The sequence below is a fragment of the Trichosurus vulpecula genome, chromosome 6, assembly GCF_011100635.1.
Source record: "Trichosurus vulpecula isolate mTriVul1 chromosome 6, mTriVul1.pri, whole genome shotgun sequence".
In the NCBI taxonomy this organism is placed as follows: Eukaryota; Metazoa; Chordata; class Mammalia; order Diprotodontia; family Phalangeridae; genus Trichosurus; species Trichosurus vulpecula.
The window spans coordinates 77917132-77935290 of NC_050578.1; the positions used below are offsets into that span (position 1 = coordinate 77917132).

Consider the following 18159-nt stretch of genomic DNA (forward strand, 5'->3'; position numbering starts at 1 on the left):
ATCACAGCCTATCAAAAGGTGAAACTGATGACAATTTGAATAATGGGAACTGCTATAAAAAATTCATATACATAGATGAATTAAATTTGATGTGTTTAAAGAAATACTTCCTATAAAAGTTAGTTCTGGACAATACACAAAATAGCACCATTTTAAGGAGCTTATCCTAAGTGGGGGAGGGGGGTGCCTTTTAAAGCAAGACTTTAAACATTTAAACAAGTTTTTTTGTGTTATCTGTATGCATGTGAGTGTTAAGATTACACACACATGTGCTAGGAGGGGGGCAGGGCAGAGAAAATGAGCCTTAAAAAAAATTAAGTCCCTTCACATTTGGCTTGTTCAGCATAAGTATTATTTTAGATAAATTTCATTATGGAGCATTCCAGACTATTTTAAGAAATGGGATTTAGCTACAATGAACAAATGAATGGTATTCTCTATACAAAAAAAACACCGTATTCTCCAGTCTATGGGAGGACCTTGTGGTGTGCTGACCCACCACTGACAAGTGAACTGGTCTGACCTCAATGGGGAGCTTCACCAAATTACCCATGCTCCCAGAACTTCCCAGTGTGGCACTGTGTTTTGGTGGGTGCTTTGGAGAATAAGGTAGTTTATAAACTGAAGGGGACAGGTATATCTGAGACAGCAACAGATAACCACAAGAGAAGCAAAGGGGAATGGGGAGCACAAAAGGCTGAGTACCCTTCCTTCAGTTCGCTCCTCTCGCCTACTCCAATGACGAGGTTACAGAGCTTGACTAAGAGCTGGATGAAAAAACGCTATTTCTGCAGAGTTGTGATCAAGTCATCTAAGTGATGCTTCAAAGGAAACTGTTCTTTACAACAGCATCGCATCATTATTTTACACAAACATTCACACCACTGAAATTACCTGGGCTAAAAACAACAAAGTTTAATTGTCTATTGGGAAATTTGTTCCTCCTTTCATAGCTACTACTAAGGAAGGTAAAATAATGTAAAAAAAATTAGTAGTCCTACAACATGTTAACATACTGGTATTACTCTTCAAATCAAGTGAAAAAGTAAATTCAAAAAAATTTGAAGGGAAAAATTGCATTATACACTTTTGATTAGGATAACTTATACTAAAAACAGAGTGAGAGATTTTATTTCATCTTTTATCCAATTAAAAATACATACCCTGGTTATTTTGCTTTGAGTTTTTGCGAAGTATTTTTTCTGGGTTCGAGCCAAGAGCTCTTGTCCACCTGCTATGGCCAATATAATAGCATCTGCCATGCGGTTATCATGTAAACAAAGGTCAACTGCACTTTCAAAATTACCAGTCAGCAAAGCCTGAGTAATTAAGCCATCAATATCTGTAACAGGGAAATAAAACCACTAAATTAAATTAGGTTTAGCATTAAACACACCAATCTGTGTTTTGAAGACAATGTGGGAAAATACATTATGATACGGTCCATTCATTCTCTCTCTCTCATAAAGACACACACAAACACAGAGGATATGAAACATGTATCTATATTTTTGGAGTTTCCTTAATTACTGAAAACATTTTAATAAGTTTTATGAAAAAAATATTGTCCTACTCTGGCCACATTTAAACAACCTTATAAGGACTTATCAAAGTATCTTCTATTATCTGGGACTCTAGCCACATGTCAACAATTTACAGAATAACAACACATTGACTAACAATGGGCATTTTTCCTTCTATCTCTTAGGCTAACTATAACAATTCTCAGGCTAGGAAATAACAGTACTTCACAGCAAAATGTTTAAATTCTATCTGAAAATAAAATAAGTACGCATTTACCTCCGCTGACAGAAATATTAAATGTTCCTCCAACTGACGGAGAAATTTCAGTCTCTCGATTTTCCTCTTTGGTGCTCTTAAAGACAGAGGGGAAAGGACCTAGTTTAGTGGAAAAATCGCTATGAATACAGCTATTATATGTAATATAAAAATACACAATCTACATGATAACCCGGTGATACAGGAGGTTCTCCCCAGGAATATGCCACTCTGCATCAGTGCAAAGACCAAGGAGATTTGGGCCATGGGACTGCCAACATCACTTCTAAGCCTGTTTCCTCAACAGTAAAATGAAGACATTAATGCCTCATCTGCTGACCTGACAGTGTATATATAGTAAAGATCCAATGATCTAACGTCTATGAGAACAGTGAAAAATATCCAAGGAAACAGAAATGTCCATGACCATTTTTATTATTCTATCATTGTCATTCTCTGATCAAGATGCTTCAGCCTGAGCCGCTTCCTGACCCACCTTTGCCTGTAGGATAAAATATGAAGTCCTTTGTCTGGCATTTAAAACCTTTTCCCACAATGGTGTCAAATAGGGGAACGATACTGAGGGAAATGGACAAAGATTTTAACAAATATTCATTTTTAAAAGAGTCAAGGAGAGTCATAAATTCTCTTGTTAGCAAGAAAAGGAAACCTTAATAAATTCAATCTTTATAAGGGGACAAAGTAATGAGCTATGAAATGAAATAGGGAAAAGGAAAAATAAAACTAAAAACATAGACAAAATGTCATTTCCTCTTTCCCTCCATGGCCCTAGCATTCAGCCCTGTTTTGCCCTGTGACCGAAGGACAATCACTGAAAAGCTCAGCGTTCACTGGACACGATGCCCTCTGCAGTCTCTCCAGCTTAAAGCCATCGCCCTATGAACTAAGGTCCCCAGGGAAGGAGATTCTGGAGTCAGTTCCATTCCACGTCCCCTCAACTCCTCATCATTGTGAAATTAAAATTGAATGACTAAAGAATAAGTCTAGTCTTATCTCCCATTCCCCCAACTAAAGATAAACAAAAGAGAAGAAAAACCAGAGAATACTGAAGTCAGTCATTTAAGGTTAGCTTTCACTGAGAAGACTTTTATTTACTTGATCAAGCTCCACTTGGATTGAAAGACTAGAAAAGCAAAAGATGACACTTCTTTAAGAAGATATTAATGTAACTATAATGAAAAAGATACAGCTATTAAAAATAAGTTTCTTTGATTTTCTTTAATTAATCAATAATTAATTCTTTAATTAAAAGAAAAAAAGTAAATGAAAGGACTATCCATGGCCAAAAAGAGCATAAAACATTACAGAAAAGTTTCCTATTCCTTTCTTTACTGGCAGCTACAATGATAATACACACACACACACACACACACACACGCGCGCGCGCGTGCGCACCCCTAGCATTTTTCTCCTTGGGTTCATTTCCTAGATAAAAGAATAGTAAAGTATAATTAGGGCTCAACAACTTCATCTTTAATTCAAAGAGAAACAGGTCTGGAAAATACTTTTGCAAAATCTGTGGTAAAGAAAAGTACTTCCAGGGTAAATTAACAGCCTAATAAGATGTTAAGTCACAATGTTTAACCTACTTTAATACACAACGTGTTTTCAAGTACTTTCGAAAACACCTGTTTACAATACCATATTAACCACCTGTTTACTGAAATTTTCCCAAATGATACTGTATTTACTAAAAATTATTGGCAGCCTGGTTTTAAGTACTTGAAAATAATAATAAAAAAAAAAGCTTTCAGAATAATCTGTATGTTAGTCTGCACCACACACATTTTTTCCCCTAGGTTTAGCAGTTACAAAATTCACTGACCATCATGTTTAAAACTAACTAATAAAGTTCATGTAGAAGAGTCTCTGTTGTCAAAACTCTCCCATGACTCAAAGTACAATGAGGAAGTTGAAGGTAAGTTGGTCTGCGGACCAACTTTACAGGACAAAATATTTGAAATCAAAATATGTTTCTAGTATCAAATACCAGGAAAAAAAGTAAATGAAAGGATTTTCAGGCCTGGGTCTAAAAGAGCATTAAACTTACAGCAAAATTTTCTTCTTCCTTCACTGACAGTTACTCAGCGACAGATACACACATCAGTGACAAGTTAGTAAACCTGCCTTTCCCTGGAGCCCAAGAGGGAGCACCAATTCAAGGACCTCCACCTCTGCCAAGGAGGAGAGAAGACTCCTGATTCTTTACAAGGTGCACTGCTGCTCTGCTCCGTCTCTGCTGTGTGACCTTGGGACAGTCCCTTACCTTCTGCTGGCCCCCACTTGTTCAGCCATAAGGTAATGGAGGGCTGGGCTAGATAACCCCTAAGATTCCTTTCAGCTCCACAGCTATGATCTTAAGAACATCACATTTAAGGCCAACGGTATTGTGGAATAAGATTTCCCATTTTTCATTCTGACATTCTGGTGTATCCCCTAGGCCACAATCTTGCTTCAAATGATGCTTATGGTACATATACTCTGGAGAGCAAGGTCACAGAATCATAGGACTAACAAAGGCACGAACCCCTCAGTCAGGGCATGACAAGCTAAGCACATAAATGTCTCCAATTCTACAACTGCATGTGGCAAAGGGCTCAGAAAAATGCGTATTCAAAGTTGGGCAGTTATGAGCTTGACTCAGGAAATACACATCCAACAACTAAAAGTCAATAAAGATAAATACCTCTGCAAAAAAGTTCTCTTCGGCAGCACGACTCTCTTGACCATCACTTGGCGCCAGCTGCTCAGAATCTTTAAGAACCTGTGGTAGAGTAAATAAGCACCACAAGAGTTGAGAGACTGTAAGAGTGAAAGAATGTTAGTGTACAAGGAATCCAGAAGACCCCAAAATATTCAGAATAAGCCTGCCCATAAACAGCAACAAATAATGATTTTAATTTTAAACACTAAAACACTGGCAATGAAAATAATGATGACGATAAGAATGATGATAACAAATAGTCTATAATACTTCTCATCCCCTTCCTCAGTCTACCCTCAGCTCACAAACAGACTAAACCCTAATTTGTAGGGATTCCTCCTTGGACACAGAATTCGTACATTTCAAAGAACAAGATAATATGTCTTAATCAAGAATCAAACCCTTGAAGTAAACTTTTCAAAGCAAGATTTGGTTTGTCATTGAGGGAATAGGAAAGACAAAAATGCATCTTGCCCTTCCATTAAAGATGAAGAAGTAAAAGACAAAAGTTGGCTGTGGTTCTCTTACCAGTTCAGGCCCTTCTCCTTTTTTCAGAGCTAAAGCAATCTGAAACAAAATAAAAGATGAAGTGCGATTTTGTAGCACATATGGAAAAACTTCACCTCTTACTACGTTCTTAATGGCAAAATAATCCTGAATGTTTAAACAGAGAACTGAAGGTTTTTAGTATGTTTACAAAACAATTGGCCAGAATTGGTTCTCCAACAGTAGTAATTTAATTTATATGAAATCCTACATGTTAACTCTCCCTGCTGCTTAATCATTACAATAAGCATTTTTCTCTATGCTCTTGATTTTAAATCATGCAATTTATTTTCGGTGCCCAGGCTGGAAAGGCTGGCATTAAATAAAACAGCCACTGTGAAGTTAGGATGTATTTTGACGTAGTTTTTTTTCCTCCATTGTTGGCTATCTGTAATAGCTTTATATCTATTTAGTGTCCATCTTTTTGAAAAACCCAAAGAAAGTGGCTATATAGTATGAAATACACTTTGACTGCTAAATAAATATATAAAATGGGAAACAAGGACTTAGAGGGTAAGCTATTTGCCTAACCTCAAATCCCAAGTATACTGCTAAAATTAGAAGAAAAATGTACGCAAAAAAAAAGCCCATGTATGCCAATGACCTAGTTTTTTGTTATTCATCTTCCATCAGCTAAAATATATGCAAGTATCATCCTACTCTATCTAAAATTCATAATTTACAACTAATTTACAAAAAAAAATAGGTTACCATGGACTATTTGATGCCAATTAGCCATACTGGTCAAAACTGAAGAGCTAACAAATATAATTTAAAGTGACAATCTGGCATACCGCCTAAGTCAAACTGAAAGGCTTGGGAATTATGTTTCTGAGCAGGTGGTTCTAAACGTATTGAGAAAACAAGGAGATTCTTCCTTACAGATTCTGAAGCTATCTGTTGTTGTGGTTGTTAAGTCATTCAGGTGTGTCCAACTCTATGTGACCCCAGGGACTTTTGTCCATGGGGTTTTCTTAGCAAAGATTCTGGAATGATTTCCCATTTCCTTCTCCAGTGTATCCTCATCTTACAAATGGGGAACTGAAGCAAATAGAGGGTAAGTGACTTGCCCAGGGTCACACAGCTACTACATGTCTGAGTCTGGACCTGAACTCAGATATTCTTGACTCCAGGCCCAGCGTTCTATGCACTGTACCACCTAGTTCACTGAAGCTATCTATAGAACTTGGGGAATGCATCCCATAGATGAGAATATTTAATAAGATGATCATGTTGGTATGTCAGGGGTACGGATTCTTTACAAACAGAATCCTCCAGCTTGGCTCCAAAGAAGAAATATAAGAAGACAATGCCCCTGGCTCTTCTACAGAGGTGGGGGTCGATGGGTGTGGAGCACTGTATAAAATACTAGATTTTTTTAAAGCAGGTTGATTGGTTTTGCTTATTTCCCCCCCCCTTCTCTTTTTCATTTTTCAAAAAAATTCTCTGTTACAAGGGATGACTCTGGAAAAGAAAGGGAGAAATATAGGGGAAATCTAGGTGACAGAAAAAAATAACAGATATCAACAAAAATCTGCTTTTAAAAAGACAATAAACTTTTTACTTACCATATAGGCAAAGTACAGATATAGCATTTCAAATCTTAACTCAATTAAATCAATGTTTTTATGGCACAGCGACCAAGTACTTCATAAGGCATACCAGCCCTGGTGGGTTTGCAGTACAAAGTATCTTCCAGGTAGGACAGAAGAAAAGGACATAAAAAAAGCTCTGAAACACCAGGAAGAGCTCTGCATAGACAGCTAGAAAATTCTTCTCTATTACTTCCTCTTCAAAGCTCTTCCACAATAAACATGCTGCTGTTGTCACCCTGTCTTCGACTGTAAATTCTTAGGTCAGGAACAGAAGAAAATGTCACCCATTCTCTAATTTTGCCACCAAGTATTGCCATCAATACAGCCTACAAACACTCGTTTAGGGAATCACTGGTGAGACAATGTTAGCTTCAAAAATCACCTTCCCTGACAATATCACCAAGCACCCATTATTCTACCTACTGAACACAGTGAAGAGCTGTCAGGAGCAATGGGGGATCGGAATGTAAAAGAGCAGGAAAAATGCACACAGTATGACGGCATCTTCATTTATTAGAAAGGACAGAGTAGAGGAATGATTACTTTACTCAGCTAATGAGAAAAACCAGAGAAGCCACTAAGACATGGTCTCTGCAGTCTCAATGACAGATTTGGTAACGTGGGGAGGGACGCTCTGCTCATCAACAGGCTTAACAAATCTGTCCTAGAGCTTTAAACCTGGGAATCAGCAGGAACGAAATACAAACCAAGTCTCTAAAAGCCTCAAAGGGTGAAACGCAGCAATGATAAAGGAATGACTGCTTTAGGAATGCCGGTGTTACCGGGGCGAGAGTGGCACACGGAGTAGCCATCCAGCTAGCTCCTCTACTCCTCCTTACGAGGATGCAGAACCAGAACACTATTTCCTGCACGGATCAGGAATTTGTGTCCATGAATTTCAAACAACTTTATGTTCAAAACTTCCACAACCCATCGGCTGCAACACTTCAAGGGGTACAGTTCTCCCACATGTGAGGTCTCCTCACCATGCGGGTATTAACTTATCCATACCGTCTCCTCCTGTTTGACTTTTATCCTTTCAAAAATCTTTATTTTAATCTCAACATCGTAAAATTGTAAAACACTGGATAATTGTAAAAAGGACAATCAATACAATGGCCATTCATGATTCCAGAGGACCAATGAAGCATGGTATCCAAAACAAAGGCGATGGATTTAAGGCATGAAAAGCACATCTCTGTGCACAGCTCATTTTAAAAGGTGACTTCCTTTTCTCGTTTTTTTCTGTGGGATGAGGGGTGGGAAGAAGAGAAAAGAGACTTTTGCTCACAGCTCACTTAAAAAAATGTTTTTTAGAGAAGTGGGAAATGATACAAATATGGAATGTTGCAAGCATCTTCAGATGGGGTCCCTGTATTGTCAGTTTTCCTTAATTGTTTTATTTTATTACAGAGAGACCTCTCACTATAAATGTTTGCAATGCAAATATAAAACACAGCAATAATATTTTTTTAATCTTTGCAAGGACACCAGTGGAACATGTAACATGAGCATGCATCCTCCACCAGCCAGCTGACTAGCCCACCTCCTTGTCCAGTCATATATGACTGATGAATTGCCGGGGAGGGGGTGGGGGGGTGGGGTTAATACACAGAGTTAAGTGACTTGCCCAGGGTCACACAACTACTAAGTGTCTGAGTATGGATTTGCACTTAGGTCCTCCTGACTCTAGGGCCAGCGCTCTATCCGCTGCACCACCTAGCTGTCCCTTGTCTGATGCAATTTTGCACACAAAGCTTCTTGTACAAAACACATCAGGGTTTTACTTATGAAGGATATAAGGCTCTTTTCTATCGAGAATAATGATATGAAGAAGATAAGCTCTTATTTAAAGGAGAAGTCTGGGGTCATTAAAAGCACTACACAATTCCCCAAAGGCAATCTTGCCCAATCTTCTCCTTGGATTTAATTCTAGCCAGCTAACTGCCCATAAGGAGTGTCTATTTGAGACACAGGAACTGAGGGACCACCAACGAATGCACTGCCCATTCTGAAGGATCACAGGTCCCAATTCTGGAAGCTCTGCAGTGTTTTAAGGCTTGGAATAATCAGACGAATGTCATCTGCAAACAGGACTGCAGTCTTTTGGAAACTCCTCCTTAGTTTGGAGTCTCCACTAGATAGCCTCTCCATGATGGTTGGTGGCAAACACCATTAGTAAAGAAACTTCTGATTTGTGCCTTGCTTAGCATTAACAAATCACAGTGTTGGATTCCAAGCCATCTTGAGGAAGGAGGTGGGGAGGTGGGGGAAGAAAACCTGGAACTCAAAATTATGTAGAACTAAGTGTTGTAAACTAAAAATAAAAACTCTCAAAAAAAAATAAATCACAATGTTACAGAACAAAACACTCCAATTTAAATGTTACCCATGCCTAAAGACATCTTTTAAAGTTTTTTATTATATATACCTTTTTTCCCAGGTCTTCTTTCCTGTATCCCAAAAGTTCAAGGTATTTTCCACGAGAATCATCTTCAAAATTTACCTGTTAAGAAATAAAACACATCAAAATAAAATCAATCTTTAAAAATCTTTGTTTTCATGAAAGCCAATCTAATGCCACATGAACATGACACCTTTTTACTTGTCCAAAACCAACTGCAATGGATAAACAAAAGGCATCAATAATTTTTTTTAAATCTATGTATCAAATACACACACCCATTAAGGAACTATTAATCAGGCTTGAAGAAAGAAGATACTGCAGGGAAAATGATTAAACAAGATTCAAATTCAAATAATAGCAAAAAAAAAAAATGTTGGCACAACTGCTATGGAGAACAACCCCCTAGTTAAGCACTTGACAAAATACAAAAAAAATAATGCAACTGTAAAATTACATCTTGAACCACCTCCTTTCTCCCCATTCAATACTGATTATGTGATTCAAAAGTAAATCTCATAAGAAAATGCAAAGCAGAATTCTTATCACCCATTCCTTGGACACATCCCCCTAGAGTTCTGAGAGTTACCCAGGAGGTTCTTAAAACTCTAACTTTTGGAATTTTCTCAATACCTTAGAGTCTTTTGTTGAAGTTACTATGAGGAAAGCAGAATGGGAAAATCAAAGAGTGTGCTCAAGGTCACAGGCAATCAGCTAAGTGGAGATGATGCAAGAATGAGGGGGAGAGTAGGTTTTACCTTCAAAAAAGACCACACACTTTTCTCAAAATCCGTCTGCGAAGCATCGATCTTTTTCTGGCAGTAGCTGACAAAGCCTTGGGACTGCACCACCTGCTGGAGGTAATCAGAGCGCAGGAGGAACTCCTTCTCGGTGACCACCTGGCTGATGTGCACCTGGTGGCGCTGAAGCTGCTGCTCTGCTCCCGGCGGTGGCCTGGCATTCTCAAATGTCACTAACTTGCCTCCAAACTATAAAAGGACCAGGTAAAAGAACTCGTATAAACACCCGCAAAAAAAGAAAAGCTACAATCATTTTGTCTGGCAGGTTTGTAAGAACTTTGTCCATGTAAATGTGGAGCTCAGACAATTCAGAATGACTAAAACTAAACTTCTGAGTGCCAGGCGAGCAGGAAACACATTCAAATCTGCTTGTTAATGTAAAGTAATCATTTCTACCAGGATTACAAAGCTCTTTACACAAATGCAGACCATCAGAAAACATTTATCAAGAACCCAATATGTGTACACAGTGTGGACTTGGTCTTTTCCAAAAGGCTTCCTTGGGAAAGTCACACACACATAAAGAAAAAAGTGAAGACAAGAGAATACTCATCAAGGGCTGTCTAAGCAGCCCAGACTAATAGAGTCTTAGATGGGGAAGGGCCCATGGGAGCCATCTCATCCCAGCATGACCCTCTGACAGGTGGCCAGGCACCTCTGCTTGCAGCTCCCAGGCAGGGGCAGCCATCCCCCTCTGGACGAGGCCTCATCTGAGGACACTTCTTCTGACATGGGGTCTTCCTCCACTGCGCCCGGCCCTGCCCTCAGCAGCTCCCCAGAACAAGCCTAACCCTCCTCACAGCACATATCTTCACACATGCACGACAGCTATCACACCCCTCCGAGGCTTCTCTTCTCTGGCCTGTCTCTAGTTCCCGAAGTAATCCTCACGACACATACTCAAGACCCTTCCCATCCTGGCTGCTTTCTGGAGGTATTCTCCACTTTGTCAATGTCCTTCTTAAAGTGTGGCACTTGACCAGTGGAGAGCCCAGAGAAATGAAGGCCGCTCTTCATGAGGCTCCGGCCGGCCCTGGCTTTGGGGACAGCCCCACTCAGCCTCCCCAGACTAAGCTCGCTGCAGTTCACCAAAACCCCAGGTCTTTTCAAACTGCCATCATAGTCATCCCAGCCAGGGTTGTAGAGTTACTTTTCTGAACCCAAGTCTAAGATTTCACATTCCTCCCTACTGCATTTCACCTTATTAGACTGCTTCCAGTGCTCCAATCTTGACGGTCCCTGGGTATGAGTGATCATCCCCCACCAGCTCTGTGTAATCTGCATCTAAGTCTTTAACCAAGTCACTGATACAAATGTCAGACAACCTAGAAGCCATGCTCAGATCCCAGGGGGCATGCCTGCCCACTTTCGACCTCCTAACACTGGGCCATTAAAGATAAAGCTGAAGCTGGCCATTGAACCAGCTCTGAATCCACCTGATCTTAAAAGGGCAGCGTCTTGTTTTTTCCATTCTTTGTATCCTCAGCCCTTAGCATAGTACCTGACATACAGTAGGTGCTTAATAAGGGCTTAATGACTTGATCTGACTTGACTATTCCATCTAAGTTCATACCTTTCTCACCAAAATAGCCTGAAATAGTTTACTAAATGCTTTGTTAAAATCTAGGTAAACACTATCAGCAAAATGTCCCTGGCCATTCCAATTCAGTAACCTTGTTCAAAAAGGAAATGAGATAAGTCTGACATGACTCAATTTGGAAGAACGGTTCCTCTTTATGATCACTGAAATACAGGAGTTTGGAGGCTAGAGATCCCTGAGAGAAGAGCCATTCAGAGAAAACTTCACAAAAGGAATGGGACTTAGAAGAGAAGGTTAGAAGGAAAACCAGGATTCTGACAAGTGGGGAAAGGATGGCAGTAGAATGTAAGTGCCAATTAAACATAAGTTATTATTAGGAAGGCCCTTTCAGTAGGAGGAAAGGCATAAGCAAAATCTTTAAGTACAGGCAGTGTCTGACTAGAGTAAACAGGTAGAAGAAACAATGGGAAATAAGTTTGGAAGAAGAGGCTGGGGTCAGAGAGTTATCACTCTCAAGATGTATTTATTAAATACCTACTATGTGCCAAAAACTGTCACAGACACTGGGGAGACAAAGACAAAAAGCAAACTAATGCCTGCCCTCAAGGAGCCAACATTCTTTTTGAAGGACGACATGACAGATTTATACAAAACATGAAGTAGATACAAGGTAATCAGAAGAGGGGAGGATAAACTATCTGAGGGAACCTGGAAAGGCATCACGCAAAGGTTGGTGTTTGTGCTAAGTCTTCAAAAACAACAGAAGTTCCAAGATGTGAAGGGGGAAAAGAGTAAGCCCCAGGCATGGCGGACAAAGACAGGAAGACAGAAGGAAGACCAACAACAATGTATACGGCACCTACTGTGCGCCAGGCACTGCGCTTTGGCCTTTACAAATATTACCTCATTTTATCCCAACAACTAGAGGAGGTAGGTGCTGTAATTTTACCCTTTTAATAGATAAGGAAACCAAGCAGACAGAGGTCAGGCGACTTGCCCAGGGTCCCAGCAGGCATCTCAGGCTTGACCTGAACTCAGATCTTCCCGACTCCAGCACCGCGCTCTGTGCAGTGTGGCACCCCTAGCTGAGGAGCCACCAAGAAATAGAGGGAGGGACATATGATGCTGAACAGAACGGTAAGGGTCAGGCTGTAAAAACAAGAAGGGTAACTGTGTGGAAGGATCTGGCTTGGCCTGTGTGCCCCGCCTGGGACAGAACTAGAAGCACTAAGGGCGGCAGCAATCCTTGGGCTTGAAGTAAGGAAAGCTTGCCTAAGAAGTGGATGTGAGCTAACGGGGAGCAAGGGGCTTCACCGCATTAGAGACCTTCAGGCAAAGGCTGGTGGCTCTTTCTCAGGGGCCCTTTTCTCAGGCACGGGTGTGGAACTCAAGGGTCTCTGAGGCTCCCCCATCTCCAGCACTGCAGCCTTAGAACAGGTACGTGCCACGCTCCAGGAAGTCTGGGTTAGGTGTCTGTGGATGCATTTTGTTTCAACAAGATAATCAAGCTGCAGCAAGGGGGAACAATGAAAGGGACCATAGGGAGCCTGGCAACGAGCTGAAGTGAGCTAGGAGAGGGAGGAGACAGGGAGAGCAAAGGAAGGGACGCTCCAGATGCTTCAAAGGAAGGATAGATAGAGCTGGTGAATAATTAACTGCAGGCAGGAGGCATGGGCATGAAAGAGAACCCAAGTGGTATTAGACAGAAGGCCCCCTGCCAGCACATCAAGAACCATTTCTGCAGCACTTACTATGTGCCACACACTGTGCTAACAGACACTGGGGCATGGAGACAATGCCATAGACCAGGGAGGGCCTGAAGTTGGGCTGGTCTGGGGGAGATGGAGACATGTGCAACCCAGATCAAACTGCTCGCCTTCTCAATGAAGGAGCAGGGAGGGAGGGAGAGAATCTGGAACTTAAAACTTTAAAAATGAATGTTAAAAACTGTTTTATGTGGAACTGGGGAAAAATAAAGTACTCAATAAAATATACATCAGAAGTGGAGTGGAACCATGTTAGTACATGATATTGTGGGGCCCAGGGTCAGAGGACCTAGAATAGATACCCTGTAACAATGCTATTTCTAGACCTACCCTAAAAATCCTCAGAAACATTCCAGATGTGATTGGATCTAATAGCATAACAACCTTCAGAAGACTAAAGAACTTTACGGTATATGAACATACTCTCTTAACTCAAAATCACAAAGCACGTCAAGGTACTCCTTACACCTAGTTTCTTCTACAACACTGGCCAGAAATTCCAAAACCAGGGACTACAGGGTCACTGGTGAACTGGCCATCAGCACGCTTCCCAACCTTCTGTTTCCTTCCCTCTTGAGTCCCATCAACAAGCCCAGTCACTGGGAAGCCTCTTTAACTGGACTATACTAAAATCACAGGAACCTTCCCCACCCACTTTGCTGAGAAAAATCCCTAACGACCAATCTTATCTTCAGACAGCCCATGTAAGCAAAACCAACTTACTGAAAACGAAGCTCCCACAGGCCTTCGGATCCACTTTGGCGGCTTCTTTAAAGGCAGCACAACACCCTGTGAGGGGGTTTGCTGCGGAAGCTGCAGTGGAGGAAGGGGCTGTCCTGTGCCAAAGGGATCCAGGTTCCCAAATGATGACGAGAGCTTAATTTAAAAAAGAAAAAAGTAAAATCATGTAAAAAATTCATTTCTGCCGGGCATCATGAGCTGTATGTGACATAGAAAAACGTGAAGTAGTCCTTCATAATCAAAATTACCTAGTTTTAATTGTTTTAATCAGAATTGCTTTCAAGCTCCTCTACAGGAGCTCTACAAATCCTTGAATGAAATTCCGGACTTCTCCTACCTTGTCCACCTGCTTCTGCCGCAGGCCATCAGTGCTCCCTCCCATGATGGAGTAAACACTAATGCGTCCGTCAAAGGAAGCAGCTGAGAGAATGGCTGGGTTTCGGGGACACCACTGGATATCGAAGCACCACTGTGTGTTGGTAGGAAGTTCATACAGCACCTAGACCAAGTCCCCAACCCGCCCCCAAATCAGGAAATAGTGTTATCACTCCATAACCAGGCCTGGCTAGCAGACAACACATCTGTTTAGAAAGTCTCTTCAACTAGGTCCTTGGAAATGTCAAACAGAGCATATCTGGTGCTAAAATAACCAATGCACAAGCATTCCAGGAACAAGACAACTAAGGAAGTCTCTACATAAAAATTAACAGTACACTTAAGCACATCTCAAAAACTGAATGTTTTCAGCATTTACTTATAGGAGTTGATGAGGATGAAAAAGAAAAAATTATGTATTGTAGTAGGAATATGATTATAGGCCTACCTGGGCCTTTATTTTATTTAGATTATTTAGAGGCTTAAAAATAATCTCAAGCAATGAAAAAGATAAAATGAAAAGAAAAAGGTCAAAATAAGATCCAAGACTGATACAATCTTCTACTTGTGAGGTAAGAGAAAGATATGCCCTTCTGCCCTTCCTTCCCTTATTCAAGACATAAAATGATACCACAACCCCACTGCCACAAAGATTTGAGCTCTTAGAGAAGAGAGCAAGGAAAGAAATGCAGGAAATAGCTGGTCACAAAAGCATTCTAATGTCACACATATAGCCAATTCACACCAAAGTGCTGGTCGCTGTTCTCCATGGGATTAAGTACACAGAGTTTTTAAAAGTTTAAGTGAAACTGCACATCTTTCAGGTTTAAATTGGCTGATTTAGCTGTATTTTTCTAATTTCCCCAGGAGTAAAGTGATGGTCTTAATGATAGTACAAGTCGTATTAATTAGCAAGTTATACTACTGAAAAATAACAAGCTGCTCTTTCCATATCTGATTTTTGGGGGGAAGGAAGCAAAGAAGTGGATTTACAGGATTTAGTCTCTAAATTGTAACAGGCAAAATTTAATGTGATTTCAGAAACCTACCCTACCTCCCAACCTACTTTACCTCCCAACCTCCATCTAAAGTGTTTTCTTTTATTATATATGGATTTCTGCTTCACAAGAAAATTCCCAGATTAGAAAATCAAATAGACAAATAATCAGTTCTGATATTAACAGCATATAGTCAAAATCCAATGGGCTATTTCTACTATTATTCCACCATTTATTTATTATATTACACCATATACTTACTATAAAGTGATTATTAGTATTCAAAATATTAACTTAGTAAAAACGAAATTCATGAGGCTCTTCAACAGAGATCACAAATATCATTAGTACTACAAAAAACCCCATTAATAATGGCAGTAATAGGGCAGCTGGGTGGAAGAGTAGATAGAGCCCTCAACTTGGAATGAGCAGGACCTGAATTCAAATCCAGCCTCATTTATTATCTGTGTGACCTGTACAAATCATTTAACCTCTTTCAGCCTCAGTTTCATTATCTGTAGAATGGAAATAATAATGGCACCTACCTCACAGAGTTGTTTGGAGGATAAGATGAAAAAACACACAAAGCATTGGGTAAATCACAGAGTGTTATGCAAGTGCTAGCTATCACTGCTTTATGTTAGTCATTGTGAAAGTAATCTTGGCCTCTACTACAGGCAAGTAAAAAATGAAAAGATACTATATTTACATGTAGTTTAAAATCTGAGAAACTCAAGGAACTTAAAGTAATCATTTGTATCTGATGAATCCCATCTCACTCCCAAGTACCCATGACTAGTGCTGGACAAGGCCTTCCTTCCTCAAGTCCCAGAAGGAGATAACAGTTCCTCATTATGTTCAGCACAGGAGGCCACGCTACTACCAGTTGCATATCCTTTTCTCAAATGAGCAATTCCACATGTCTAACTGATGCAAACTGGTCAAGGATGGACAGATCTTTGTTCTAAGTATGTCTTTTTAAATCAAGCAAGGTATATCTACCTTTTTAAAAAATTAACTTACTTTAAAAAACTAGGCTGATAAGACAATTTGTAAATAACTTATAAAGTGATGAGCTCTTCAAAACAAATTTTTAAAACTGGCTTTGAAAAATAATAGAGGCGGGGGGCGGGGTGCAGCTAGGTGGCGCAGTGGATAGAACACTGGCCTCAAATCTGGCCTCAGACACTTTTAGTAGCTGTGTGACCCTGGTCAAGTCACTTAACCCTGACTGCCTCTCCAGAAAATAAAAAAGGCAAATAATGTGACATTGGGTACCTAACGCATGTGATAGAGATATAAAGAATGTGATACTTCTATAAGCCTAACATGGAAATTGGTCTCATTGCCTTAGTGTAAAGGGGGTACTTATTTTATTAGTAATGTGGTGCTACTTTAATTAATCTTTAGTAAGATTAATAACAATTTAACAAGATTTATAAGAACAATGAGTTGTCCTATATATTATTTTAACTTCTAAGTGAAACATTCATTAGTGCCCAGGTAACATTCATGATAAAATTTTTCTTGAGTGTAAAACTTCAAGCCCATCTCTACACTACTTGCAGCTTTCCTTCACTCTAACACACAAAATAATCAGTATAAAGAACTTCTCCTTCAGAGAAGAACAAACTAGCACCACCTTGGAGACAGCAAGTTTAAAAACAGCATTTCCCCCATACCTCTCCCGTGTTGGGGTTGCAGCAGAGAATTTTGGCATCTTTTCCACAGCTCAGCAATAACTCCGGATCTGCCATGCTCCAGGCAATGGCCAAAATTCCTCTGCAGAGATGGAAGGTGAGAGGAAGAAACTTTTAAGTATAATTAGACCAAATATTTCAGAGAAAAAAATCAACTCTTTTCCTCTTACCTGTGCAAAATAATGAAGAATTTATGACTTTTTCTTCCTTCTAGAGACATCTCAAAACCCCTTACTGTCATTCCACTTTCTCTATCTAACTGCTTTAATCTCTGACAAAAGACAGTTCTGTTCAAGGCTGCCCGCTCTACTTGTTCCCAGGATCCCAATTCTTCGGGTGTCCTCTGGGAACGTGCCACTAAAATTCTTCCTTGCCCATCTCATTCATCTTCAACCTCTCCCTATCTACTGGCTCCTTGGGCTCAAGGCCTCATAGTCAGAAGGGGCCTCAGAAAACAGCCCTCACTTTGCAGATGACACCTGAGCCCTAGGCAGGACCAGTGATCTGACCAAGACCAAGACCCAGCAGGTAGTAAACAGTGGAGGCAGGATCTGAATGCAAGAACTCTGCCTCAAAAGTCAGTGTGCTTTCAACCACGCTTCAGCTCCCTCTAGCCTCATCTTTGATAATCATTAAGATGTTATCCTATAGCTCTTCTTTCTTTACCACAAACTCCTAAAGAAAAGCTGGCTAGCACTGAAAAAAATAGAAAATCAGAACAGATTAGATAAGCAAAAGCCAAAAGCAGGGCTCCCCAAGAAACAAAAACAACGTAAACAGCTGGAGGAGGAGAATCGTGCTCAGGTTTTCATGGCAACAAACTATAAATGACAGCACTACCAAAGTTTACTTACAATTGAAATGCTATGCCACTATCAAATTACCAAAGGGATGTTTTATAGAACTTGATAAAATAATAAGTCATTTGGAAAAATAAAATAAAAGATCTCGAATACCAAGGGAAATGATGAAAAAAAGGCAGGGATGAAGCAGGAATAGAAATTTCTGACCTCAGACTATAGTAGAAAGTAGCAATTGTCAAAACCATTTGGTACTGGTTAGAAAATAAAGAGACAGATCAATGGAACAGACAAGGCCACAGAGAATCAAAAATAATGGAATTCAATAACCCAACATTCAATAAAATTGGCCAACATAAATTACTTAGGAAAGAAATACCTATGGGTTAA

The 18159-nt window shown here is 40.0% G+C and overlaps 1 protein-coding gene across 12 annotated transcripts in view; it reads right to left on the reverse strand.

Annotated features, from left to right (window-relative positions):
* The window catches only part of SEC31A (SEC31 homolog A, COPII coat complex component), a 73981-nt gene that overhangs the window by 37365 nt on the left and 18457 nt on the right, over positions 1-18159 (reverse strand). For 11 of the 12 annotated variants that reach the window (XM_036763442.1, XM_036763443.1, XM_036763441.1 and 8 more), the window contains exons 8-16: positions 16952-17051; positions 14234-14395; positions 13879-14031; positions 9808-10038; positions 9077-9151; positions 5033-5071; positions 4487-4564; positions 1801-1876; positions 1164-1342 (exon numbers count right to left, since the gene is read on the reverse strand). In XM_036763442.1, coding sequence (XP_036619337.1) covers positions 1164-1342; positions 1801-1876; positions 4487-4564; positions 5033-5071; positions 9077-9151; positions 9808-10038; positions 13879-14031; positions 14234-14395; positions 16952-17051 — 1093 coding nt within the window. The remainder of the gene's footprint in view (positions 1-1163; positions 1343-1800; positions 1877-4486; positions 4565-5032; positions 5072-9076; positions 9152-9807; positions 10039-13878; positions 14032-14233; positions 14396-16951; positions 17052-18159) is intronic. The other variant, XM_036763444.1, reaches the window with a different exon arrangement.